A 26,619-nucleotide genomic window follows, 5' to 3' on the forward strand; every position below is an offset into this window, starting at 1 on the left:
CTGGTTACACTATTTTGATAGTCCACTTTAGACATTCTACTAACTATAAATAATTTTGCAACTACATGTCAACTAATTTTCAAATACTTGTCCACTAAATCTCAGAGCAGACTGTTAGGTTAGGTTTAGGGTTTGAATAATTTGACATATACTTGCAAAGTTCAGTATGTTGTAGTATACCCATCAAAATAAACTGTTAGGCTGAAGATACACTGGGCAACTTTTTGAGCAATGTTGCTGGCAACCAGGTGAGATAGAGCCCACGGCTGATCTAAAGTATCCAGATAGAAATCTGTTACCCATTCTCAATGGGAAAGTGTCCAAGCAACGTTGCTCAAAAAAAGTTCCACCGTGTAACATCAGCCTTAGAAGATATTAAGCAGTCTACTAATACTCCAATGACTACTTGTAAGTGTCCAAGCAACGTTGTTCTTAATGTTTTGCTGTTTGTAAAAGGGGCAACCTTTTTTTGAGCAATGTTGCTTGGGCACTCTCCCATTGAGAATGGGTAACCAATTTCTATCTGGATACTTTAAATCAGTCATAGGCCCTGAGTCTCACCTGGTTGCCCATTGATTAACCAAGCACTATTGCTCAAAATGTTGCTCCATGTCTAAAGTGGACTATCAAAATAAAGTGTTACCTAAGTGCTTGATAAGACCTTGATTATTTGATTCCAGCTTTGAGAAATTGCACAGCAGCCCCATACACGTTAAGCCTGGGAAGAAGTATTGGACGCAATAACACCAAATCCTAATGCACGCTCTCTCTCTCTCTCTCACACACACACACACACACAGCAACCCCAGTAGAGTCGCTTGGATTCTGTCTAGATTGAAATCGACAGTAGTGGGCATGAACGGGACGGGCCGCACGGTAAAGTGTACGGTGAGTACAGCAGGAGGCTAGAGGTACAACTAACACCAGAAGCATCATCATTATCAGAAGCAGCAGCAGCAGCAGCGTGCGTCAATCCTCCTGCTCCTCCGCGTCTGTCCGCTTCTCTTTATGACAGCTGAAGATGTGCCGCATCTCGTCCTCGTACCTCATGAAGTTCTCGCCGAAGCGGGCCCAGGCTTTCAGCGGGACGGTGATCGTGTTTCGGTAGGGCTGCCGGACCTCGCTGATCTTGATGTTAGGAGAGAAGGCGGTTCGGTTCTAGGTTGAGTTGAAGTAGATTGTTTTGTTGTCGACGCGGAACGACGCCGCCTCGGGCAGCTCGGGCGACTCGTCGTGGTTCCGCGCGCAGGCCCGCTCTGGCTCGTCGTCACCGTAGTCGTCGATGAGCTGAGATAACGCATCTCTGATCTGGATGGTAGTTTGCGCGGTCGTCGATGTGGTGTGATAGCTCGCCTGCCCGTAGTAACCTATGCTCCCGTGACCTCGATTGACGGTCTGCCTGATGCGCAGGAACCGGCCGCGCTGGTTCTCCTTCAGGTCCAGGTAGTACTTCCTATTGTCCCGCTCGATTAACTCGCTCTTCAGCACCCAGTGCGTCTGCTCCTCGGACGCGGCAGAGCCGCTGGGGGACGCCGCCGGATCCGCTGCTCTCCGTCGGGGGTCCGGTGTGCGTCCCTGGCCGTTGCTCTGCCCCTGCGGCCGGCGGTCCGGCGCCTGGCTTCCTCGGAGCCCGATGTGCGCGTAATAATCGATGAAGTCGCCCAGGCAGTAGCGCAAATCGGGCGCCATGGACATGGAGAGGGTGAGTTTGCTTTTGCGGATGTTGTCGTGCCTGCCTCGGCCGATCCACACCTCGGCGATCTTCAGGAAGCGTCCGCGGGTGCTCTGCTTCACGTCCAGATAGAAGCGCTTCTTCTGGATGTCCACTCGCTTGGACGCCAGCTCCTGTATGTCTGACGCTTTTCCGCTCGCGTACTGCTGCGAGTATCCTGATGTCATCCTGCCTCTGCCTCTGTCCGTGCCCCTTCGGTGACTATCGGCCATAATCAGTCACAGCGCTTCATCGCTTCGCTCGGTATTATTCCGCTTATCGAGCACCGGCGAGTCTCCTCGGCTGACCTGGAAACGGCAGGAGCGGCTCATCGACTTCCTTTGTCCTGATGAAAGGTCAAGCGAAGCGCGGAGGCGCGTACCGTTTGCATCATGTTTTAAAAGCTCTTGTTTTTCGCCTCGCCATCCATCTGACACATATTACTGAATTGAGCGAGAGAGAGACAGCGGATCTGCTGTAGCGCGAATGAACTCAATGACCCAACCCCCTTCCATCCAGCACACAGGCACAGATCGCTTGCGTACTACAGTATGCAGTATATCAGTACTCCAGAATGAGCACACACTACTTCAGATAGAGGGTATGCGCGTGACGTCACCGTCAGCTGGAGTGAGTGCGGCTCCGCCCACTGAGCCTGCGACCCATTGTGCAGACTATCCATCCTAAATTCTATGGGGGCCCGGGATCTTGTGCATCTATTTAGGGCAGATAGGGTGGATAGTATGCACATTGGGACGCAGGGTGAACAACAGGTTAAATGCTGTGACAAAACGCCCCAGACAGCATGCAGTGTCTATGTTGCTGTCTGGGGCACCTCAAACGTGAAAGAGCTTTGTGTTTGACAGTACAAATAGATTCTGAAAAGAAATCTGAGGTATTTTTACAGACTGCCGTAAACTAGAGAGAGAGAAGCAAATTAATCACTGCAATTCAAAGAAACAAATGGGCTCCAGGCAATGAAACACAGATTTGCAGTTATCATTTTATGTTAATATGCTGAATTTTGCAGTAAAATCATACCCTATATATTGTATTATAAATAATATAGCCTATTGTATTGACAACTCATCAATTAAATATTTACCATCTTATATTCTGCATAACTGGATGTATTTAAATAAACAACACTGACAAAAACTATATAAGTTTTTGGGCTGGACAATATGATGATATAATGGATTTAGACCAACCTGTTTTGTATTTACAAAATAAGTTCACAGGCAAATTTGCTTTATTTATTTCCCGGGCGTCGAAATCAGGCACTTACAAATGTCAGGAAACACGATTCTTGGCTGCATATCAATATCCATGGACCACTGGATATTTGGTAAGTTGTAAGCTACACTATATCGAGTTCAGCAACTTTTAGTTTAAACTGATTATCTATTGTTTTACTGGCGTTTTGACCTCTTGGGCATTTTCGCAGCTTCCCTATTAAATCCATTCATGCAGCAGCTCTTTTGCCACTCAGTCGAGATGGTCCTCACTGCAGAACACAAGATCCAGGGGGCGTGGTTGGATCCAGATCCAACTCCTCCCACCTTACCTTACACCCTCCACCCCTAAACATACCGATCTCCACACCCTAGATGTTGATCCAACCACGCCCCCTGGATCTTGTGCTCTGCAGTGAGGGACTACTGACTCAGTCCGCTGAGTGACGTCAGTTCAACCGACAGGACTATGTGAACAGTATGGAGTAGAAGAGTCAGTGGAACATGTTATTTGTGTTTGTCAAAAGTATTTTAATGAAAGACAAATAATGAAGAAGGACCTCAGAAAGGTGGGAATGGAAGAAATCAAGCATAAAAGTATAAATACTTATGGATTAGAGAGCTTATTTCTTTATCTCAAAAGAACAGAACTGATAAAGATATAATTGTAAATGTAATTTTTTTTTAATGAATTGGATAAACTTTGGTCCACACTCCAACACAGTAGGTGGCGATAATGCACCTTAACACTAGTGCTACCTGCCATAAAACCGAAGAAGACATAAAGTACTTTTGCAAGGTGTACTCAACCATGTATTGCATTATTTTCATAAGGTTATTTTGTCATTTATAATCTGAGCTTGATAGCCCCTCGCCCTTCACGATGTAATTAAAGCTGTGACAGTTGAGTGCATGAAGTGTTCAACATACCAAACTTCGTTGTTTCGGTTAAGTGCATCATCTGGGTATTTAAAGTTTTTGGAATTTTTTAGTGTGAATTCGCTAATCACACTATTTATACTAATAAACGTCAAAGAATAGTGCATAAGTACACAATTTGGGACACAACTATACTACTTCCACATGTTAAAGGGTTACTCCACCCCAATATGAAAATTTTGTCATTAATCACTTACCCCCATTCCGTTCCAAACCCGTAAAAGCTTTGTTCGTCTCGGAACACAATTTAAGATATTTTGGATGAAAACCGGGAGGCTTGAGACTGTCCCGTAGACTGCTAAGTAAGTAACACTGTCAAGGTCCAGAAAAGTATGAAAAGCATCATCATTGTTGAGGAATTGTTGAATAAAGTCGTTATTTTTGTGTTCTTCGTGTACACAAAGTATTCTCGTCGCTTCATAACGTTACGGTTGAATCACTGATGGCAGATGGACTAATCTGACGATGTCTTTCATACTTTTCTGGACCTTGACACTGTTATTTATTTGGCAGTCTATGGGACAGTCTCAAGCATCACGGTTTTCATCCAAAATATCTTAAATTGTGTTCCGAGGACAAACAGAGCTTTTACGGGTTTGGAACGACACAGGGGGTAAGTGATTAATGACAAAATTTTCATTTTTGGGGTGGAGTGTCCCTTTAAGCTTGTTCATCAAACCGCTTAACTGGTGCAATCACAAAACAACAACAACAACAACAAAAAAACATTAAAACCTAAATTAAAAGCTTTTAAGAATTTGATTCTTGATTTTTACTAAAGTGAAAAGTGAAAGTCGTGACATATTATTTTATAAGATCCTTTTATTATCTTTTGAAACCTACAATAATATTTGAAATAATAGTAAGCTTAATATAAGTAAAATCATAATTTATTTGGTACTTTCAATTGGGAGGTGGCTGTCTTGAACCCTAACCCCTACATTTCAAATTCTGAAAAAATATTGATTTTTTTTTTCATTTGTATTTTATTCCATTGTTGTTTTTAAAAATATCTTTTTGATTTTTTTAAAAAGTGAAATTTTTTATATATATCTATATATTTTCTTTGTAAATCCTGAAATTTATGTAAAAGAAATGTTTACCACATTTTCATGTCACTAACGAAACAGTCCATTGGCTAAGACTGATTTTAAGCACACCTCTAAATTTTAAAGTGGGAAAATTCCTGTGTCCCCCTCTCTCATAACTACAATGTGTGAGTAGATAGCTCACATCATTTTGAGGTAAATTGTTTTCAAAAGTCTTTAAAAAATCTGTGGGTATCATTTATACTGCGGCGCGCAGGGGGAGCAGCTTGGGGTTCGTTATTGCCTTGCTCAAGGACACCTCAGTCGTGGTATTGCCGGCCCGAGACTAGCCACAACCTTAGTCTAGGAGACAAACCATTAGGCCACGACTTCCCCGCGAGGGAAAGGTAGGCTGACATTTGGTGGAGTTCGGTATAGTACTCATTATTGTGTTTTTTTTGGGTGTTACATCTATAAAGTGCAAAAATTGGTATAATTCAACTAAAACAAATCATTTTTTTGTTTTTTTGGTTGTGGTAAAAATTTTAATTTATTTGGGGGTATGTGATGTGGTCGCTACCAAAACAAGCTCACTACTGAAAATGTGCTGTCACAACCGGAACATGGGATGTTTTGTTAAAAATAAAGTATATTGAATTATTAGCTCTGATAGTGTTTGGTTCAATGCATATTCAAACTAATGAGGTCCTTAACTTTGAAATCAGTATAGATCAGCTTTAATGTTTTTTTTACAAAGAAAGATTGGATTGTCAAAATAGAACAAATCAACCAAAACACATCTTTAAATATTGTTAAAAATTGTAATTGTTATTGATTCTTCCTCTGGGGGGTTGTAATAAAATAGCTATTTAATATATTATAGCTCATACTAAAATGTATATATATATACCGAATATATAAATATATATATATATAATATATATATATTATATATATACATACATATATATAGTTTTAATATGTCAATAGCCCTTATCAAATTATAAATTATTGTTTTGATAGTATCAGTAACATCAGGGGAGGAGAGGAAAAAATTCCAAGAGATTTCTGAAAATACAATATAAAGAATTAACTGCACAGTTACTATAAATGTGTACCTTGGATATTATACAATTTATAAATCACACTTAAAATATTTACATTATTATAGTATATATATATACACACACACAAAATTTGTGGGAAAAGACATTTTGGATTGGCCCATGTAGGGGATGCTGGAGCAAGGAAAAAACCCTGGATGGATGGCCACTGGGATATGATGGTTGTCATATTGTCATTGTTAATTTATTTTATTTCAAAACAGAAACATTCCACATCTTTGTGTTTAAGTGTTTTGAGAGAGTTATGCTCTCGTAATTGAAACTTGTAAACTCACAATACATTATAATATGTCCTATTTAATTGTAATGAACTTATAAATGAACACATAAATATAGCAAATAAAACAAATACATATTCATACTCACCCACAGAACAACTTACATCCAAAAATAATAATATATCTATAGGACATTCCATTTTCTATGCATTTTTCATTATAAACCAGTGCTTAAAGTGGAAAAAAGTGCCGGTACTCTCTTGTGCACCGGCTGTCATATGCAAATCATTATTACGTTTGAAATATCAGATGTGACCCTGGAGCACAAAAGCAGTCATAAGTAGCACAGGTATATTTGTAGCAATAGCCAACAATATATTGTATGGGTCAAAATGATCAATTTTCCTTATATGATGAGTATATTTTGATTATTTGAGTAGAGTTATTTTTATATTAAGTTATTTTGGTTTTTTATTATTGTATTTGTGTTATTTCTTATTTTTTGTTTATTAATATTTATTTTTTGTTTATTAATATGCATTGCTTTAAAGGTGATTTTCTCAATATTTAATTTTTTTTGCTCCCTCAGATTCAAGATATTCAAATAGTTGTATCTCAGACAAATATTGTCTGATCCTAACAAACCATACATCAATTTTTCGTAGAAATTGCAATTTAAAAAAAATTGACCCTTATGACTGGTTTTGTGGTCCAGGGGTAACAATGTGAAAAAAATACTTATAGATATTGCTGTTACCACTTCGAGCACTGTGTTGCATTGCCATTAATACAACTACTAATGCACAATTATTAGTATTGTGCCACAATACTGGTTTCCATAACGACATTTTTTGATTTTGTTTTTTACTTTTTACAGTGTTACGCCATTTAATATTAATATGATTAATGTATAGTTTATGATAACACTCGTTCAGTAGTAGCCTAGTGTGTGTCTGCTTTTATTTGAACACAGCCAGCTTGTGTATTTCACTCCAGTCCCACAGGTGGCGCTTGTGGGTCTACTGTGTCTGTTACGTATGAATAGAGGGAGGGTTTGGCTGAAGTAACTTGTTGTTTTTTTATAGGCCTATACATTGTTGTTCAACACGAATAAACAAGCTGTGAGTTATTAAAGCTTTTAGAGGAATATGATGTGCTGAATGAAATGCACAGAGAGACAGCGCGACGTTCATTTTAGAGTAAACGGTTAACGTGTGTGTTTTGTGCGTCTTTGTAAGTATACGCACGTCATAATTGATATTAATATTATTATCATACTAAGTTACACGTCACGCTCGGAAGCAGCCAGTACTGTTTTATACTAACGTTAGTTTTACCATGTAGTCGTACTAGCTTTGTGCTGTTTTATTGTTAAAGGCGGATGAAAGGAAGCTATAATGGGTGACAGGACTCTACCTGAATGGATGAACAAACATCAGGAAGAACACGTGAGAGAAGTCAACAATATAAACACACACGACACGCATAAAACATAAACTGACCTGTTTGCTTGAATCCCGTGCTTTTTCTTCTTTTATGCACGTCTTCTTCATCGGCATGTTATGTGCAGGAGGAAATGCTCTCTTTCTTTGTACCTGTTCTTTTTGTAATTTTTATTTTTTTAATTTGTTTGTTTTAAGTTGGTTGAGATTATTTGCATTATTTACTGAGACACCTGCAGGACTATGCTCATATTCAAATCAAACCAAAGCACTGTTTGCAGGTCAACAGTCAAGAAATACTGGTTTAATTCTGGCCTGCTTATACAGGGTCATTTAATTACACATCATTTTATAAAGGCGTTCTATAAGATGAAAAGTTGTGCTCCAAATGTATTAAGTTTCATTAAGTGCAAGTCTGATCAAAAGCTTTTATGATGTTTGACACAGCTAGTCAATAACGTGACCAGGGGCCTGTTTATTAAATGAGCCAAGCTAATTTCAGTTATTCTGACTTATTGTCAGTAGATTTGGTTCTAAGTAGGTTTGGCTTTCTGAATTAGTCTTGGTTTATTTGGTAAGCTTGGCTTGTTTGGTAAAGTTGTTTTTTGAGTTTGCATGTTATGATGCTTTGATTGTATAGATAAAGTTTGTTTCCTGGCATTGGAGCATGCTGTACTGTGAATATGATATTTGCATGTCACCGCTTCTACAAAAATACGCAAACCTTCATTCATGTTGTTCGTCATAACTTTTTGTTTTTTTTATGGATTTGTTTTTTGTTTTATTTATATTTTTTAATGTTTTATTTCTATTTCTAAATGTTGTTTTGGACAAAAAAGCTGTGTAGTTAACCAGTTTAAAGTAGAGAGGAAATAACTTATTTGTCTAAGCTGGAAAACAGACGTGGTAAAATTAGAGCACAATGCACCTTTACTGTATGAAAAGCACCAGGCAGCCCTCCATATTTTTATGATTTTGTGTGTTTTTCTGTGCATCATTTATCATGTATCTTTAGTGACAGTGCTGTCATTATTTTGGCTGCCGTGAACATCAATGCTTTGGTTGTTATGTGCTTTGCATTCTCTTACAGTATTACTTTAAATATGCCTCAGATTTTATACTGTTGGTTTTCACAGACACCAGGACCCTATAAAAAGAGCATTCTGGAGGATGATCTCCCTTATCTGGAATTTGGTGGGACAGTCATATACAGCCAGGAAAGACATGACTGCTCATTTTTATCAGAAGATTTAAGGTAATATATCTGGATGAATCCAAAAGCATGCTTAGGTAATTCCCCCAAAACCCATTAAAGACAGTTAAGAATTTTGTACTGGGACTTTTTTTATGACAATTTCAGGTACACTACAAAGGATTTCTCCATGTTATTGTTAGAAAATAATTATTGAACCAGCGCATAATAAACAGTGTTCAAATCAAAAGAGAGTATTTGTTTTGGGTCACTGGAATGGTACATCTGCAATAATGATTTATATTCAGTGCTGTCCATAAAAAGTAATTAAGGCTGTTATAGTGCCAGATATGCTACTCACTTGCTCAGATGGTGTCTTTTTTCATTCTCATCTCAAAACAACAGGACGTTGTTTTTTGTACTTACTATCCATAAACTTGGTTTAGCTAGTGAGTATGCTAATAAGAGGCAACCATAACTAACTATAAGATTCCTCTGCATGGAGCATGAGTGCTGAAACACAATGGACATTAAAACATTAAAAAATAAAAAACTTCCTCAGCAAGGAGCTTGCAGTTTTATGTTTTATCCACAGATGCCAAAAGAGGGCACTATGGAGGCACTAAATTATGGAGCAAATGGAAAGTAAAATTGTGTCAGTTTTTTTGTGTTTGCTTAAAATAACTGAAATTTAGATTTTTTTCCTTGATAATGATAATTTGGAGGGAGTATTCAGTATTCTGAATGATCAATTATAAAAATGTATGCAGAATGTCTCATTTCACTCTTTGGATTTGGGGTGAAGTTTGTGTTGAACGTGTTGTTGACAGGTTTTGTGAGACATTCTTGTGAGAGCCTGCCCTAATGCAGAAGGATCTGGGTGGTTCACTTACTCCTGTGTCAGTCTGACCCAGGAAGCACACACAGTTACTGATGCCACATGATGTGTGCTGAGAATGAGTGTGGATGATAACCTTCCCAATCTCTCCTTATATTTGGCTTTTGTGTGTCTCCTCCAGATCTGGTTTGGCGTCAGGCTCAGCGGTGGGATTTGATCTGGAATGGCCACCCAGCTTCACCAAAGGGAAGACAAAGAAAGTGGCTGTAGTGCAGCTGTGTGCATCAGAGGAGAAATGCTATCTGTTTCACATCTCCTCCATGTCAGGTGTGCTCAGGCGGAAGCTATCTGTCATTGCTTGGTATTATTTTATTATCTGCTCATCTACTGTATTTCCTATGTTTCAGGGTTTCCTCCTGGCCTGAAAATGCTTTTGGAGGATGAAAATATCAAGAAAGTTGGAGTGGGAATTGAGGGTGACAAGTGGAAGTTATTATCTGATTATGACATCAGATTGAAGAGTATTGTTGAGCTCTCTGATCTGGCAAACAAGACGGTATGCTGTCTTCGAATTTATAGGCATATTGCGTGATGCAGTCTAGGAAAACCCACCACATGCTGAAATTTGGTGAAAAAATGTTGTAGGTTATAGGTATCTATTGGTAGAGACCATATGATAGCTGGGTTCAAGCAATTTCCAAAACTTTTTATTTTGTCCATAGCTTAAACATAACAAAAGTTATGGTTATCTGAGTTACCATGATTTTCAGCAACAGAATTTTGAGGAAAAACTGGTTTAAAGAGAGGCAATAAAAATAAAAGCACAACATTCAAGAATCACAAGTATAGGTCACTTTACTGTGGTAAAATACTTATTTTAGTCACTGTACATGTTGTAAAAGATACAAAATGACCCCAAGGAACACACAACACTTGCAAACATTTGAACATTAAAGGGGTGCTATTATGCCTTTTCACTTTTTCAACTTTAGTTAGTCTGTAGTGTTGCTCTTTGAGCATAAAAAAGATCTGCAAAGTTACAAAGCTCAAAGTCCAATTCAAAAGGAGATATTTAACAGAAATCACTTTTCAAAAACTACAACGAACGACTCGTTTGGACTACAACGCATTTTTTCCGGGATTTGTGGGATCACAAAGATTGACTAATGGGACGAGACCTAATTGAGCTCCACTAGAGAACGCAACGAGTGTTATCACTATGTCGGAGACACGCTAGCTTTCCCAAGGCAGACAAGCTTAGAGTGGTTACAATCATCCGGGTTTAAATAGTGGGCAAATTGATTTGATTTTGACGCAGTATTTACACTGAGGCTCACAGCAGGCGGCTATAATAAGGGGCACCAAGTGCTGTCAGTCACAACACACACTGCCCAGCTAACCAATCACAACACAGACTGGCGCAGCTTACCAATCACAGCGCATTTCAGATTTCAGAAGGTGGGCCTTCATTTGATTTGATGCAGGAACTATTGCAGCCGTTTATGCCAGACTGGGGAGAGAGGTGTTGTAATGTAAAATACGTGGAAAATATATGTTTTTTTAAATATATGTAATAATGTAAAATATATGTTTTTCGAGCCTGTTCTAGTACACCCCCAAAACAAAATCAAGACCTTGTAAAAGAGCATAATAGGACCCCTTTAAGTGTATCTCTGTTCATAAAACATCACAGATCACAGCATGCAGGCTATCTCCAATTCTTCTCCTACTACTCTGGATTTATAATACATAACCAGACACAGTTCAGAACTGTAACTTGTAGTTTTGTGTTCTAAATTGTAGTTTTATTTCACGCGGTCACCATTTGAACTAAATTAAAGTAATGCATAGCATTAATATGAAATTGGTGCTGGTCCCTTTAAGACTAGCGGAAAATGTGCATTGAATTGATACACCATTATTATATGTTACATAGTTTATTTTGCTAGCCTAGGTGAACTGTCTTTGTAGTGTTAAGTGTCGAGGAAAACTAGAGAAGACACAATAAATCGCAATTTTTCTGCACTGAGTGCCAAAGTGAATTTTGCCAAGATATTTTCAGAGATGACAGACACAATGTTATAGAATAATAACTTATTGAAAACCCAATTTTGACAAAAAAAAATTGACATTCATCCCAATTTTTTATTTTTTTTTATTTTGAATTTCCTGAAAATGTCCCAGCGCGACATCCGATGGGTTTTCCTAGATTGCATCACATATATACAGCATTTAGTAGTTTTGTGATATGGTGTGAAACCGTTACTCTATTAGTAGTGTTTGAGGAGTCAAGTATCATTGTTACTGGTGCTCAAACTTGTTCAAGCTCTTAAAGAGATAGTTCACCCAAAAATGAAAATTAGCCCATAAATTTCTCACCCTCAAGACATCCTAGGTGACTTTCTTCTTTCAGACGAATCCAGTTGAAGTTATTTTAAAAATTGTATTTGATCTTTCAAGCTGTTTAATGCCACTCAGCAGGTGTTACAGCGCATCAGTCCAAAAGAAATTAAATAAAAAGCGCCCATCCATAAAAAAAAAAAAGTGTCTCACACAACTCTGGGTGAAGAAAGGCCTCCTGTAGTGAAGCGATGCGTTTTTGTAAGAAAAATATCCATATTCCAAATGTAGTAATCACTTCAATGTAGCTTGCGCCAATAGTTGTACACGGAAGCAGCTCCAGGCTGATGACGTATGAGATCAGTGCTGCGTATGCGCCGGTGAGTCTCGTGAACACCAACGTTTGTTAACAGGAGCAAAGGAAGCAAAGTTTCCTTACTTTAGCAAAGGAAAATCAGTCTTCTCTTGGCTTATATTGAAATCCTCTGACATTCTTCTTTACAAATCCTCATTTGCACATCTCTGCCTTCTTCGGCCCACCTCGAGTGATACAAATCCTCATTTTTGTACTTCTAATTAGTGACCGTTGTTTTGTTTTGATATCTCCCGTGTGCTTCTGCGTTCGTCTTGCACAGACCGATCGTTTCATGTCTTTACACATCAATGTATCGTCACGAGCCGAAGGGTTTAATTTGGTTTTGTCTGTGTATATTTTTGACTCTCAAAGCTTTGTTTCCCATCCACTTCCATTATATGACTGACAGACTGAAATGGTTTGAGTTGAAGATCTCAGTTTGTGTTCTACTGAAGTTCCATTTTATGGCTTTTTGTCTGATCTGGTTTTATTTTAAGATTTATATATTTTTTATTTTTAGGGTGCAAATATACCTTTAACTGAAATAAGTTTGTTGAAGAACTAAAACTGAAAGTTAAATAAAAATAAAAGTTAAATAGAAAAAACTACTAAACTACATAACAGTATGTGATGTAAAATGAAAATGCAAAATCCAAAAAGAAAAACTCATTCAAAATGTTAATAAATACTATAATACTACATAAATAATGCTAAAGTAGCACTGATACAAGAACATGAAATATTGATTTTCAGACCAAATGACCTATTACTATCTTGAAGCTATGGAAAATAAAAAAATAGTCCATTATCGTGGAAAAAAAAATTAGTCTAGCAACTGTGATATTGTTTTAGTGTTCAAGTTAATACTGAAGTTCTCTGATGTCATTTTCACTGAAGATGAAAAATTAGATGCAAGGTGGCGCTTGGTTGAATTGAGAGAGCATGTTAGCTGTGTGATATGACACACATGAAAGTAGTGCTGGATGAGCAGTCTGATGTACAGTATTGCCATGGAAGACAGTGAATGCTAGGAAATATCCGTGATTGTCTAAAATTGACCACAGTAATGCTAAAGGTTCATGTCGATTTTAATTGAGATAAGTTGATCCTTACTGTATGTGTTGTTTGTTTTATTCAGCTGAGATGTGGTGAAAAGTGGAGTTTGGACGGTCTAGTGAAGCACTTGTTGAAGAAGCAGCTCTTCAAAGACAAACTTGTGCGCTGTAGTCACTGGGACGACTATGATCTGACAGAAGACCAGAAGAGATATGCTGCCACAGATGCTTACGTGAGTCAATATAAACAGTTGTTGCCGTTAAAGTCGGCATGGAACGGAAGTAGCGATTGTCTTTTTTTCTCTACTGTGACATCTATCCGAGTGAAACGCCATCTGAAATGAGAGGGTGTGACCTGATTTCCTCCTTCGGGAATTGATTGGATTGTTGGAAGTTTGGGGCGTTGCTAACAGAATAGAGGCAGATCTGAATGGCAGTTTGCAGTTAGCTGTGGGGGGATTTATCTCCACTGGATTCACTGGCGACACCCTAGCATGAAGAAATGTTTTTTTTTTATTGAGGAAGACGAGGACAGTCGACAGCACAAAACATACCTAACAGTGCTCGAGAGAGAGAGAGAGAGAGAGAGACTGCCTGAATGACTGAACGCGTCCTCCATCAGATTAAGTCATATTCATAAAAAAATTGTTTGCAATACAACCCTCTACGGACACCTTGGCAATTGAATCGCCATTGGCTAATAAATATTTTAGTTTACTCGCCAGACTCGAGATATAGATATATATATATATATATATATATATATATAATAAATATATGTATATATATATTTTTTAAATATCTGTATATAAGTACACTATATATATCATATTTGTTTTTTCAAGCTCTTATAGTAATCAATCATCATTAGCTTTATAATAATCAAATACTTTTAGTAATTAGAAGTAAACTTGATAACCATGTTTGAATGCATATTAGTCATTTAGCTGAACATTTTAACTGGACTGGTGGTGGTGCTTTTTTGTCATTGATTGTTTCTGTAAAACAAAAACAAAAAAATTAGGAAAAAAGTAACAAAAATACTGATAAGATAATGATATGAATTCTAATAATAAGAACTATAAAACACACTAAGGATTACTAAGGATTTATGAGCTGCTGGATTCATGAATATTAATCAGGTTTTGTGCGTTCACTCAAACTGATTTGCTGAAATCAAAACAGGGACGATAATAGGTGAGCGCCAGCCAATGAGATTGCTGTTTGCGCATTAACTCCACCCACTACCGGAAAACCTGGCTGTTCTTAAAAGCTGAAGACTTCCATAGAAACGCCATTATTTTGACAGGAAAATACAACAAAGAATATTGTTTAAATGTAGTGCGTCAATTCTCTCTCTCTCTCTCTCTCTCTCTCTGCGTGTGTGTAAGAGAAAGCGACGGCGATTTGTGTGCCTTCACACTAGAGTTTACAGTACATTAAATACACGCATCCATTGAGATGAACTGAGAAATATCACAGATCATCTGACGGAGAGTGAAACTCTGAAGCGCTCAGAGTGTTCGTGAGTGAAAATATATCTGTGCTAAACTTATACTTAGCCCCCAAATAACACACTGCCGAGTAAAATTGGAGAATTTATTATCCATTGGCTAATATTAGACATCATTTAGTCACCAGAATGAAGATTTACTCGCAATGTAGAGGGTTGCAATAGTTTGAGTAATGTTGTGGTAATATCCTAATATCCTTTCAGTTCTTAAGAGTAGTGTACTCCTCCATGGCTTGTGTCAGTACTGGTCAATGCATTGATTTCTATAAAGTGAAGCATCAGCTTCAGTTTTTTTTTCCCCTGTCATTTAACCCAGCGTTTACCCCTCACATCACTAGCTCCGCCCTTGCGCCATAGCTCATGACCAGAAGAGAAGATGAGCCGTTTTGAGGGGGAGTGGAGGTTATCGTTTTTGATTAAAGATTACTAGGGCACATGAATTTAAAAAAAAAAATGCATGGGTAAATTATTTATTATAAATACTACAGTATTCCATTAAAAAAAATCAATTTGGATTTCATGGTGACTTTAAGGTACAGTAAATGGGTAAAACTGTGGTGTGATGAACTAAATGCCGTCGATATATATCTATCAAATTGATTCATTGCGATTTATCACATACAAAATAAAAGTTTGTTTTTACATAATATAAATGTGTGTACTGTGTATATTTATATATAGATACACACACATACATTGTGTATGTATATGTGCAGTTGAAGTCAAAAGTTTACATACACCTTGCAGAATCACTGATGCTATATTGTTTATGTATATTTGATTTTGTATTTATATGTTTAGTTGAAGTTTGAAGTTTAAATACCCCATCCGAAGTACACACAGAGCAGTGAACACACACACACACTGTGAACACACAGTTGGGAAGCCATTTTATGCTGCGGCGCCCGGGGAGCAGTTGGGGTTCGATGCCTTGCTAGGGCACCTAAGTCATGGCATTGAAGGTGGAGAGAGAACTGTACATGCACTCCCCACACCCAAAATTCCTGCCGGCCCGAGACTCGAACTCACAACCTTCGATTGGGAGTCCGACTCTCTAACCATTAGGCCCACGACTCCCGCGGTTTACATACACCTTGCAGAATCACTGATGCTCCAGAAGGAAAAACGATGCATTAAGAAATGAAAACTTCTGAACAGATTGGAGGTTTGTGAATTTACTTCACAGGTTTCCCAGAAAACAAAAAAAGTTAAATTTACCCTGATCTTCAAATTCAAAAAGTTTTCACCCCCTGGCTCTTAAAGGGGTCATCTGATGCAAAATTCATTTTTACACGTTGTTTGAACTGAAATGTCTTGGCAGTGTGTGTACACAACCGCCCTATAATGATAAAAATTCACCCAGTGTTTTTTTTTTTTAAATATCGATATATCATGACCCCTTTCTCAAATCACGCCAATCTTCTTGGCTGTGTGATGTCACACAGACCTAGGCCCCTCCCATGACTGTTGATTGACACTGGCGTTTTACCTTAGACCCGTCCTGAGTGAGCTGTCTTCAGTCCACTATTGTTTCACCGCCAGAGCAGATGTAGAAAATGACTCATACGTGATTGAGGTGTTGTTGTTGTTGGATGTAATAATAGCAGTCATCATTTACTCCCAACATCTGTTCATCATTTGTGTTTCAGCTACAGTAGAAACGAGTACAAGTTTTTTTTTTTTTTTAATGAATTTTGCAAATAGCCTTTCCTAATAATGTGCTAGTTAGCATGTTTCACAATGAAAATGGCTAAAGTTTACAGTCTCTCAGAGAAGCGCTTGTCACCCCACAGAAGGTTAGAGGAGCTCATTACCATTTAAAGGAACATGCACCATAACGGCTTGGTATGAACAGAGCCATTTTTGACAGGGTAAAAGGGTGTTGTTTTACACTACAATTGAGAAATTTTAAACATAGTATGTTATAGGATTTTGTTATGAAAATGCCACCCAGTGGGTGTTGCATGCATCAGTCCAAAAGAAGTTAAATAAAAAGCGCCCATAAAAAAAAGTGTCTCACACAGCTCCGGGGGTGAAGAAAGGCCTCCTGTAGCGAATCAATGCGTTTTTGTAAGAAAAATATCCATATTCAAAACATAATATTCACTTTAATGTAGCATGTGCCAACAGCTGTACACAGAAGCAGCGCTGGGCTTTTTTTTCCTAAAAACGTTTGTTTACAGGAGAGTTTGAAGTATATTAGAGTTTGTTTAGCAAAGGTAGTATAGTTTTTTTTTATGTGGAAAATTATTCTACATTTTTGTTTATGTATAATTTCTTTTGTATTTATTATTTGTGAATGTTGATTTTTGTTTTGAACTCTCCACTGCGCTTCCACATTCGTCACTTCTTAACTTTAACGGTATTAAGAATCAAGGGCATGTAAACTTTTGAACAGGGTCATTTTTATAAATCCAACTATTATTTTCTCTTGTGGACTATATGTAAACATCTTCTATGTGAAATATCTTATTAATGTCAGTACTAAATAAAAAATATCATCCATTTTGTATGATCACTCTTATTGTGGTAAAATAATTTACATTTTGCAGATTCTGCAAGGTGTATATGAACTTTTGACTTCAACTGTATGTAAATATCAATATAATATTATATTATCAATTTGATATGTACATCTTTATGTTAATAAAAATCTTTTATTTCCCTAACAGGCTGGATTGCTCATTTATCAGAATCTACAGGAAATTATGTCTGGTGAGATCAGTTGTTTTCTTGTTAATGTTATGGCTGTGCTATTCTAATGTACTTGCATGTAATGATGATAAAATACTGTTTTGACAGTTTTTTCTGCACTAGATATGTAATATTTGTATATCTACGTGTCTTTCTGTACACTTGCTCTGTGTTCATTTGCCTGCAGGCTGCTCAGAAACCTCAGCACTCGCACTGAAACAGAAAGTTTTTCAGATTGCTCGTGATCTTAACAATCTCGCTGATAATCTTCCAGATGAGCTTGACTGCGTGACCAGGTCAGTGCTATTTATTTTCTCTGAGGTCCAGTGATAATGTTAGGATTGGGTCCAGTATTGTTGGCATTGTATTTACTCTTATCATTAGTTAAATATAGAGGTCGACCGATGTAATCTGACAACAATTGTCTCATAAATGTGTTTCTTTTTGTCAAATAGCATTAATAAAAGCTTATTTTTCTAGCTAGACCAGCCAGTGCTTATGCGCAGTCCAAAACGCAATGCAGACTGTTTCTATAGCAACCGGGACTTCTAATGCCAGTTGCAGTGACGCGCTGACTTTACTGATTAGCGACTGGCTCTTTTATTCAGAAGGCGGGGCTTCCTTCGATAGAGTCACTATATTGAGTGTTGCATTTTGCCGCATTCAAAACATGTCCACTGTCATTAGACAATACGAGCAAAGCCATAAGAAGGCAAGCCTGCAACCTTTAGCCAAAAAAAGCATAATGCTAATGCTTCCGCTTTGGCAGTACGTGGGACAGGAGACCAGAGGCTGTTTTTTTTTTTTTTTTTTTTAATGGGATGTCAATGGAGAAGAGGCATCACTATGCTGAATAAAAAGCTTTTTAGAGGAAACTGCTTATCATTTAATGAATCAGACAGCCTATCTGCTAATATTCAATGTTTTACACTAAACAATACTTTTGGATTTAACTATTTTTAGAGTTTACCATGAAAAAAATGCTGTTTTATAAAAGTCACTGACTTTTTGCGATAGGTAGGATTCAGCTTACGGCACTTCCCATTCATTCCTATGGTATCTGTAAACGGCGATTGATGCCTTGACCAATTACCCAGACCTATGGTCTTTGCACTTGACTACTAATATGATGTATTTCCTGTATTTGGCCCAAGTGTTTAAAGGGTTAGTTCACCAAAAAATGAAAATTAGCCCATAAATTACTCTCCCTCAAGTCATCCTAGGTGTGTATGACTTTCTTCTTTCAGACGAATCCAGTCAGAATTATATTAAAAATGGTCTTCGATCTTTCAAGCTGTTTAATGGCACTCAGCGGGTGTTGCATGCATCAGTCCAAAAGAAGTTAAATAAAAAGCGCCCATCCATAAAAGAAGTGTCTCACATAGCTCCGGGGGTGAAGAAAGGCCTCCTGTAGTGAATCAATGCGTTTTTGTAAGAAAATTATCCATATTCAAAACATTATAATCACTTTGATGTAGCTTGCGCCAACAGCTGTACACGGAAGCAGCTCCGGGCTGATGATGTATGAGGTCAGCGCTGCACATGTGCCGGTGAGTCTCATGAAAAGGATTTGCTGGATGATGACTTTTTAGGCTGTGTGAGACTTTTTTTTATTTTTTTGGGGGTTTTTTTATTTAACTTCTTTTGTACTGAAGCTCTGTAACACCCGCTGAGTGGCATTAAACAGCTTGAAAGATCAAAGATGTGTGGGATATTTTTTTATTTTTGTGTGAGTTTTTTTTTTAAGTAAGCATGATGACCACAAGTGTGTCAAACTTTTCATGACCTGATGGGACACACTTATAGTTTTGTAAAAATTCAAGTGTTTAGAGAGATGTCATTTTATTTTAAATACTTTGCATTTTAAAATGTCTGTTCAGTAGTCCCTATATATAACATGACACAATTGAATTTGGTGCTTCTAATTAAGTGATAAAAAGCAGTTACAAATGTTGTACAAAATTTCAACACTACTCATCTTTGCACCAGTAAAACTTGCAACACTTTGTTTTTCTACCACATTATATTTAATATCTAGTTATCATATTATTATATAACATATTATTATTAAACTGGAAAGGTTTCCGTGACGTCTTGTGAGATCTTGGGAAAAAGTCTCACGATTTTTTCCCAGAACATGATGCATGATGCGGAGTGGTATTCGAGATGGTATTTAGTGTGCATTAAAGGCACTGCGCTTTGGCATTTTTAAGTCCTAGGAAAGTCTTGCACAAAGTTTGATATCACACTGGGAACATGCAAAATTTGTGCAAGAGTTATGCCGGTGAACGTCTTAATCTCAGAAATAGAAAGTAAAAACTGACTAAGCTTGCGGCTTCTGACGCTGCATTAACGGCACCAGTACTGTCCTTTGGGCAGTGCAACTTGTGCACCGGGCTAGTAGTGGGGAAAAGGAGACACAAATATACAATATAAAAGAGCTGTTCAGCTCTGGTTGTTGAGGGCCTGTGGGATTTGATTGTAACCCTAATCAGAGCTAAACTTGGCAGGACATGGCCCTCCAGGAACAGAATTGAATAGCCCTTCAATAATGTATTGAATTTTGTCACATTGTATGGGCATGATTAGGCACGCATAAAATAAATGTATAATCATGTTTGATTTTTAATTGAAGTATATGCTCCATGTGCATCAAATATAGCATTTTTCTCCTAAAGTTCTCTTTTGTCAAGTGTCGTTTTCAGTTAACAACCTACATTTTTGACAGACCACATTTTTGGTGCATCTCTTAATTTCACATGATATGACCCCTGCTTGAAATGAAGAGGCAAACGGGAGATTTCAAATAACAAAGCATAAAAAGTACAATTCTGTTTCTGTGATACATAATTCTCCCTGTGCATGATTATTATTAATATTATGTGAGTTATGATGTTTACATGATTTGTATGATTTTTGCAGTGCTGCGAGACTAGTGGATGATCTGTCTAAGACAGTTGAATCTCTAAGATGCGTTTTGTCAAATGCCAGCAAACCGTTTGATCCATCAGTTGAAGAAGCTAAGACTATGCTAAAGAAACAAGACCAGGGCCATAGTGAGTCTGAAGAAGATGCTGGCAGGCACACAGAGAGAGAGTGTGTGATGTCTCTGGATATCTCTGAGTATGAGCTGCAGATGCTGGAGCAGCAGGCCAGACATGAGCAGCTGGAGGAAGAGTGTATCTTAGCTTTCCAGGTGACTGCTGCATTCAGCTCCTCTGTGCATTATCAGTGGGATGATAACTGATGTTTCATGATTGTTATGGTTTCCTTCAGACTCAGCAGGCATCAGCCCCCAAGAACTCTGATGACATGGAGAGTGATGAAGATTTTGATGATGAAATGATGAAGGTAAAGGGCAGGTCACGTTATGTTTTCAGGTGATAGCTGCAAAGTGATTGTTCACAAAATACATTGTCACCCTTGTGTCTTTGAGGCTGTTATTAAATTGAGCTTGTCAAGCTCCATAATTACTATAAAGAGCCAAGGAAATTTCGAAAAACTCATCTTGAAAAACTTGAGAATGAGATTAATGATGGCACTTTTTTCTGCGTTTCCAAGAGTAAATCTTTACTCTTTGCTGTTTTTTCTCTTCTGTTGTTTGTCAGTGTGCTGCTGACATAGAAAGATTAAATGGTAAACATGGTCATGAGAAACAGGAGCTCGTCCCACGGTCTGGTGCTGAAGATGATGATGAGGATGTTGAGGAAGATGAGGAAGAGGGGTTTGGTAAATTTACTGTCTTTGATCCTTGAACATAAATAGCCTTCCAAAATGTATATACAGTTATATATTTTTTGTCATGTAAACTTTGACTAAAAACGTGTCTTGTTTAGCTTGAATATTCTTCACATTATATATTTATATAACGTGAATAGCATTCAAGCTGAACAAGACAAGTCTTCTGCAGTGAGTGTGTGTGTGTGTGTGTATATATATATATATATATATATAGATAGATAGATAGATAGATACAGTGCCCTCCATAAGTATTGGAACAGCAAAGACAAAATTGTTCTTTGCACTGTGGAGTCAAGAAATCTGTAAATATGATTAAAAGATGAATATGAGACAGAACTACAGAATGTCACGTTGTATTATTGGATGATTCAACACAAAGATGTTTTACCAGCTAAGAAGATCAGCACTTTTAGGCTGCATTTACACTGCATGTCTTGATACCCAAATACGATTTTCTGACTATATCCGATTTTTTTGACGACCTGCTTACATCATCTTTTAAAAGTGACCCGTATCTGATTTTTGCATTTACACTATACACTGCTGAAACTACCAAACGTAAACATTCTGACCGGGACAAGGAAGTAAAACAGCACGAAATACAATGGATGCAGATGCAAATAAAATTATACAGTGTTTTGCTTTCCACAATATTTTGAAAAGTCAACAAAAAAAATCAACAAAACATTGGTCTCGTACGGCGGAGAAAAAAGCGCTTAAACCGTGCCTCCCCATATCTCGTGAAATGTCTTCAAACAGATTTATTTCTGTAACAACCCTGCATTTTTGCCTGCACTGTCTCTTCGCCCCAAAGACTTAAAAGACATGAAACCTTGGCATTGCTCCACTGTGTGTATCCTTCGTCCTCCATCGCGCCTATAATAAGTCTTGTGATCTCAGTTGGTGGTGTCCACCTGAGTTAACGTCACTTTTTTAATGACATACGACTCGCATTTACTGGGGAATATCCGATTTGTCTGCTTACATGGCACACGCAAATGCACGTATCCGATTTATATCCGATTTATTACCACATATGAATGAGGCCTGAATCCGATCTGAGAAAATCGGAATCCATGTGGTTTTTTCCTGCTTACACGTTCACCGGTCATATCCGATCTGTGCCACATGAGAGGAAGAAAAAATCGGAATTGGGTCACTTGAACCATGCAGTGTAAATGGGGCCTTAGAGTTTCATCTCCCTGTGTGATGTTAGCATAAGTATTGGAACAGTTGCCTCACAGGTCTTTCTAAGTGTTCAGCTGTGTCCTGTTGCATTTATTCTTCAGATATTAAAAGCAGGGAATGTGTCTCATCAGTTATATCCATTGCTTCTGCATTCTACGTCTTGCATTCGACGATGACACACACAAACCAGGATAAAGATGAGGAAGCTGGCTCTGAAAGAAAAGCAAGCAATTTGGATGCTAAAAGAAAAAGAGGAAGTCAATTAAAACTATAGGAAAAACAAAGGGCATGGAGAAATCAAGAGTTTGGAAACTAACTGCGACAACAGCAACCAACGATGACCTGATCTGCTGAGAAAAACAACAGTAGTTGATGACAGACAAATCATAAAAGCTGTGAAAATTCATGTCTGTAAAATCACCAACAACCTCCAGAAAGCTGGGGTGATGCTCTGTCAATCTACAATCCGCAGGAGAATTTGACGCAGAATTACAGAAACTACTCAGCAAGATGCAAACCTCTGATTAGCACCAAAAATAGAAAGGCAAGATTCTTCACAAATGTGAGCCAGTAGAGTTTTGGAACTGAATTGATGGACCGATGAGACAAAGAGTAACCTTTATCTAAGTGATTGGAAAGCAAAAGTGTGGAGAAAAAAGGGAACTGCAATCATCAAGCGTACAAAATCATCTTGGCTACCAATATTCAAGGTAATGAAGAGAATTTCATTAGAAAGCACTTCATATTGGATCAGGACAATGACCCAAAACACCCTGCCAGTTCAGTCAAGGGCTTTATCAGGGCAAAGAAATGTAAAGTCTTAGATTTCCCAAATCAATCTCCAGATTTAATTAAGATTGAACATTAATTTTACCAGCTGAAGAGGAGACTAAAGACAGAAACTACCCAAAACAAGCAACAGTTGGAATTGGCTGCATTAAAGGCTGGGGAAAAGCATTTCAAAGCATTAGACCAAGAGTCTGGTGATGTCTATGGGTTGCAGACTCACTGCTCTGATTGCATGCAAGGGATCTGCAACTAAATATTAGCTTTTAATCTTTTACATCTGCCTTAAATCCAACTGTTCCAATACTTATGCTCACATCAAATAGTGGGATGAAAAGTGCTGTCCTTTTTATTTGGTGAAACATGTACTTGTCGAAAGACCTAATAATAAAATGTGACATTCTGTAGTTTTGTCACATACGCATCTTTTAATCATATTTGCGAATGTCTTGACTTCACAGCAGAGAAAGCAATTTTGTCTTTACTGTTCCAATACTTATGGAGGGATATATATATGAAAGCTGCCCAGGACAACGGAGCTATATTTTATAGCGCTGTCTTTGTAGCTCTGTCCAGAGCCCTGTTGTCCTGGGCAGGTTTCATATCACTGTGAGTCTTAACTTTATTGAGGAATATTTTAAGGAAAGTTTTGCCACTTTCAGTTTTATACAAGCATTATCACAGCTGTAAAAGAAAAATCTAGAATAAATTTCAGGTTATACTTTGAATTACTATGGATATTATCAGTGTGTAAATGGTCTTGTTTAATATTCGTTATCAGCGTTTTTGAATTTCAACAATTTTTTTTTTTTTTTTTTTTTGTCTTTTAAGATTCAAGCATCCCACAACCTGTTCCTGAACAAATTAAATGTCTAAAAATGTACTTTGGACATCACAGCTTTAAACCGTAAGTTTTGAAGTAGGATTTGTGTGTCTTTTACTATGTTGTTTTATTATGTTTGTTTTGTAGTTGTATTTGTGTTTTGTTTTTTATGTTATTTGTTATGATTGTAAATGTTTTTATGTGTTGTTTTTATTGTGATTCACTCTGTTCTCACGGAGAGGAGAGATAATCTTGTTGTCATGGCAACTGGTATAACTTTTTCTTGATCATTATAGTTATGATACATTTACTAAATCATCTTTAGTCATAATAGTCATTTTCTCTCCAACTCTAACCTGATAAATGTGTTATGAGGCATGAAGATATAAAAAAAAAACTGCTATACAAATAAATTGGTCTTATTTTTTTTTTTGTTTTAAAGTGTGTTCTTTTGTGTGTGTGTGTTTTGGGGTTTTGTGGGGAGTTTTTGTTTTTGTTTTTTCCTCCAGTGTACTGCCAGAACGTCAGTGTGGTCATTTCCCCTCTCATTGCTCTCATGGAGGACCAGGTGCTTTACCTACAGTACGTCACAGTTCTTTAACTTCATGTCACATAATTTTTAACTATATCATATAACATGTTTTTTTTTTTTCTGGAAAATCATGATGCACAATTTTATCACGATTCTTTGGTTTTACTATTTTGCAAGTTGTCTGAGAAGTACAGACAAACTAATTTCCCTATTTAAAAAAACAAGGCCTTACAAGGTAACAAAATATAAATTAAAAAAAGAACGGCAGATATTTAGGCCAAAGAGGGCAAAGATGAAAATCTTTTTCATTATTTTGACTTCGTTATTTAAACGGGTTTTTCCAGGTCTGGAAAAGTATGGAAAAAAGAAAGCGGAGTAAAAATATTTGTGTTTCCAGACTTTTGCCCATATTTCATCGTCTTTTTTATAATAGAAAATTAAGAATTTAATGAAAATAAATATATTGTACAAGAAGTGAGGTTTCATGGCAGCTGTGTAGTGATTCTTTAGTGATCGCCAAATATGACTGAATTAAAGGGGTCATATGATGTTGCTAAAAATAACATTATTTGGTGTATGAGGTGTAATGAAATGTGTTTGTAATGATATGTGGTTTAAGGTTCAAAAAACACATTCTTTTCTACATACTGTACATTATTGTTTCTCCTCTATGCCCCGCCTTTCTGAAACGTGTAGTTTTTCACAAAGCTCATCGGTCTGAAAGGCGAGGTGTGCTCTGATTGGCCAGCTATCCAGAGCTTTGTGATTGGCCGAATGTCTCAACCGTGTGACAGAAATGTTACGCCCCTTGCCTGTGATGCGTGTCCCTTTCAGAACACTGGCGCCACAAGACAAAAACTATAAAACCCATTACAAACGAGCCATTTGTTGTATCCAGTGGGGACATAATTACGGGTTATAATAACTTATTCTGTCTTTTTGCGCGTTGCGTTGCATTGTGCAAACAAAACCATGTCTGCATTTGTGATCAGAGAAACGACAAACAACAAGCTCTACTCTACACCAGTGGTTCTCAATTCCAGTCCTAGTGCCCCCCCAGCTCTGCATATTTTGCATGTCTCTCTTTGTTAACACACCTAATTCAGATAATCAGCTCGTTAGAAGTGAGCTCCATGCATGAGCTGTGTTCCCATTGACATGGTCCCTACACAGTGTTCATTACTCCCTACTCCCTGAGCAGGGGAAATCAGTTGAAGTTTACCTCAACATTCATTCACGGATTTGTGCTGTGCAAAGTAATTCATGTGCATCCATGCTATTGTTTTATTCATAGTAAGATGGCAGTGATGCACAAAGGAAATAGGTTATATAAAACTAGAAACTGTAATGCGTAAGGTGCAAATAAATTCCCATGCGCATGTGAACAGTTTCTTTCTAGAGAATTATATTTTTTCCCCCAATTTTTTATTTTTATTTTTTTTTTAATTGCTAATTGTGACTTGTTTTGTCAGCACAAGTCACATTATTGTCATGAGGAAGCACATGTGGAGGCGGTAAATGACAGCAACACATGCGTGATGTTTCAGATGGTATGGCAAGTGTAAACACGTGAATCGGATATGGGTCACAATTGAAAGAACGTGTAGATGGACAGCCAAAAAAAATCTGATATAGGCAACAAATCAGAATTAGGCATCAAGACCTGCAGTGTAAACGAGGACTTAGTCCAGTAATCAGACGCTGTTTGGCAGGTGTGCGCGCTTCAGGTGTACGCGCTCAGAAAAAGAGCACATCAGAACAGCATGTGAATTAAATGTTTAACCAGCAAAACTTTAAAGCATATGCAAATAAAGTACTTTTGTGATTGCAAATAAGTGCAGTGTCCCAAGAGTGTAAAGGTCATT

The 26,619-nt window shown here is 37.6% G+C and overlaps 2 protein-coding genes across 2 annotated transcripts in view; one reads left to right on the top strand and one right to left on the bottom strand.

Moving 5' to 3' along the window:
• Positions 1 to 510: 510 nt before the first annotated feature.
• Positions 511 to 1,950, bottom strand: purg (purine-rich element binding protein G). Its single transcript, XM_019084961.2, is given in 1 exon segment — positions 511 to 1,950. A coding segment is annotated over 1 exon segment (975 nt). The 5' UTR covers positions 1,945 to 1,950; the 3' UTR covers positions 511 to 969.
• Positions 1,951 to 7,330: 5,380 nt separating this feature from the next.
• wrn (WRN RecQ like helicase) overlaps positions 7,331 to 26,619 on the top strand; it is a 49,225-nt gene continuing 29,936 nt past the window's right edge. Inside the window, 14 exon segments of the mRNA XM_042731963.1 lie at positions 7,331 to 7,488; positions 7,633 to 7,703; positions 8,834 to 8,952; positions 9,909 to 10,054; positions 10,135 to 10,283; positions 13,561 to 13,710; positions 17,663 to 17,705; positions 17,872 to 17,980; positions 20,607 to 20,880; positions 20,961 to 21,035; positions 21,293 to 21,413; positions 24,231 to 24,306; positions 24,425 to 24,496; positions 24,700 to 24,804. Of these exon segments, the coding sequence (XP_042587897.1) occupies positions 7,653 to 7,703; positions 8,834 to 8,952; positions 9,909 to 10,054; positions 10,135 to 10,283; positions 13,561 to 13,710; positions 17,663 to 17,705; positions 17,872 to 17,980; positions 20,607 to 20,880; positions 20,961 to 21,035; positions 21,293 to 21,413; positions 24,231 to 24,306; positions 24,425 to 24,496; positions 24,700 to 24,804 (1,490 nt within the window). The 5' untranslated portion in view covers positions 7,331 to 7,488; positions 7,633 to 7,652.

This window comes from Cyprinus carpio, chromosome B10, assembly GCF_018340385.1.
Source record: "Cyprinus carpio isolate SPL01 chromosome B10, ASM1834038v1, whole genome shotgun sequence".
Classification (NCBI taxonomy): Eukaryota; Metazoa; Chordata; class Actinopteri; order Cypriniformes; family Cyprinidae; genus Cyprinus; species Cyprinus carpio.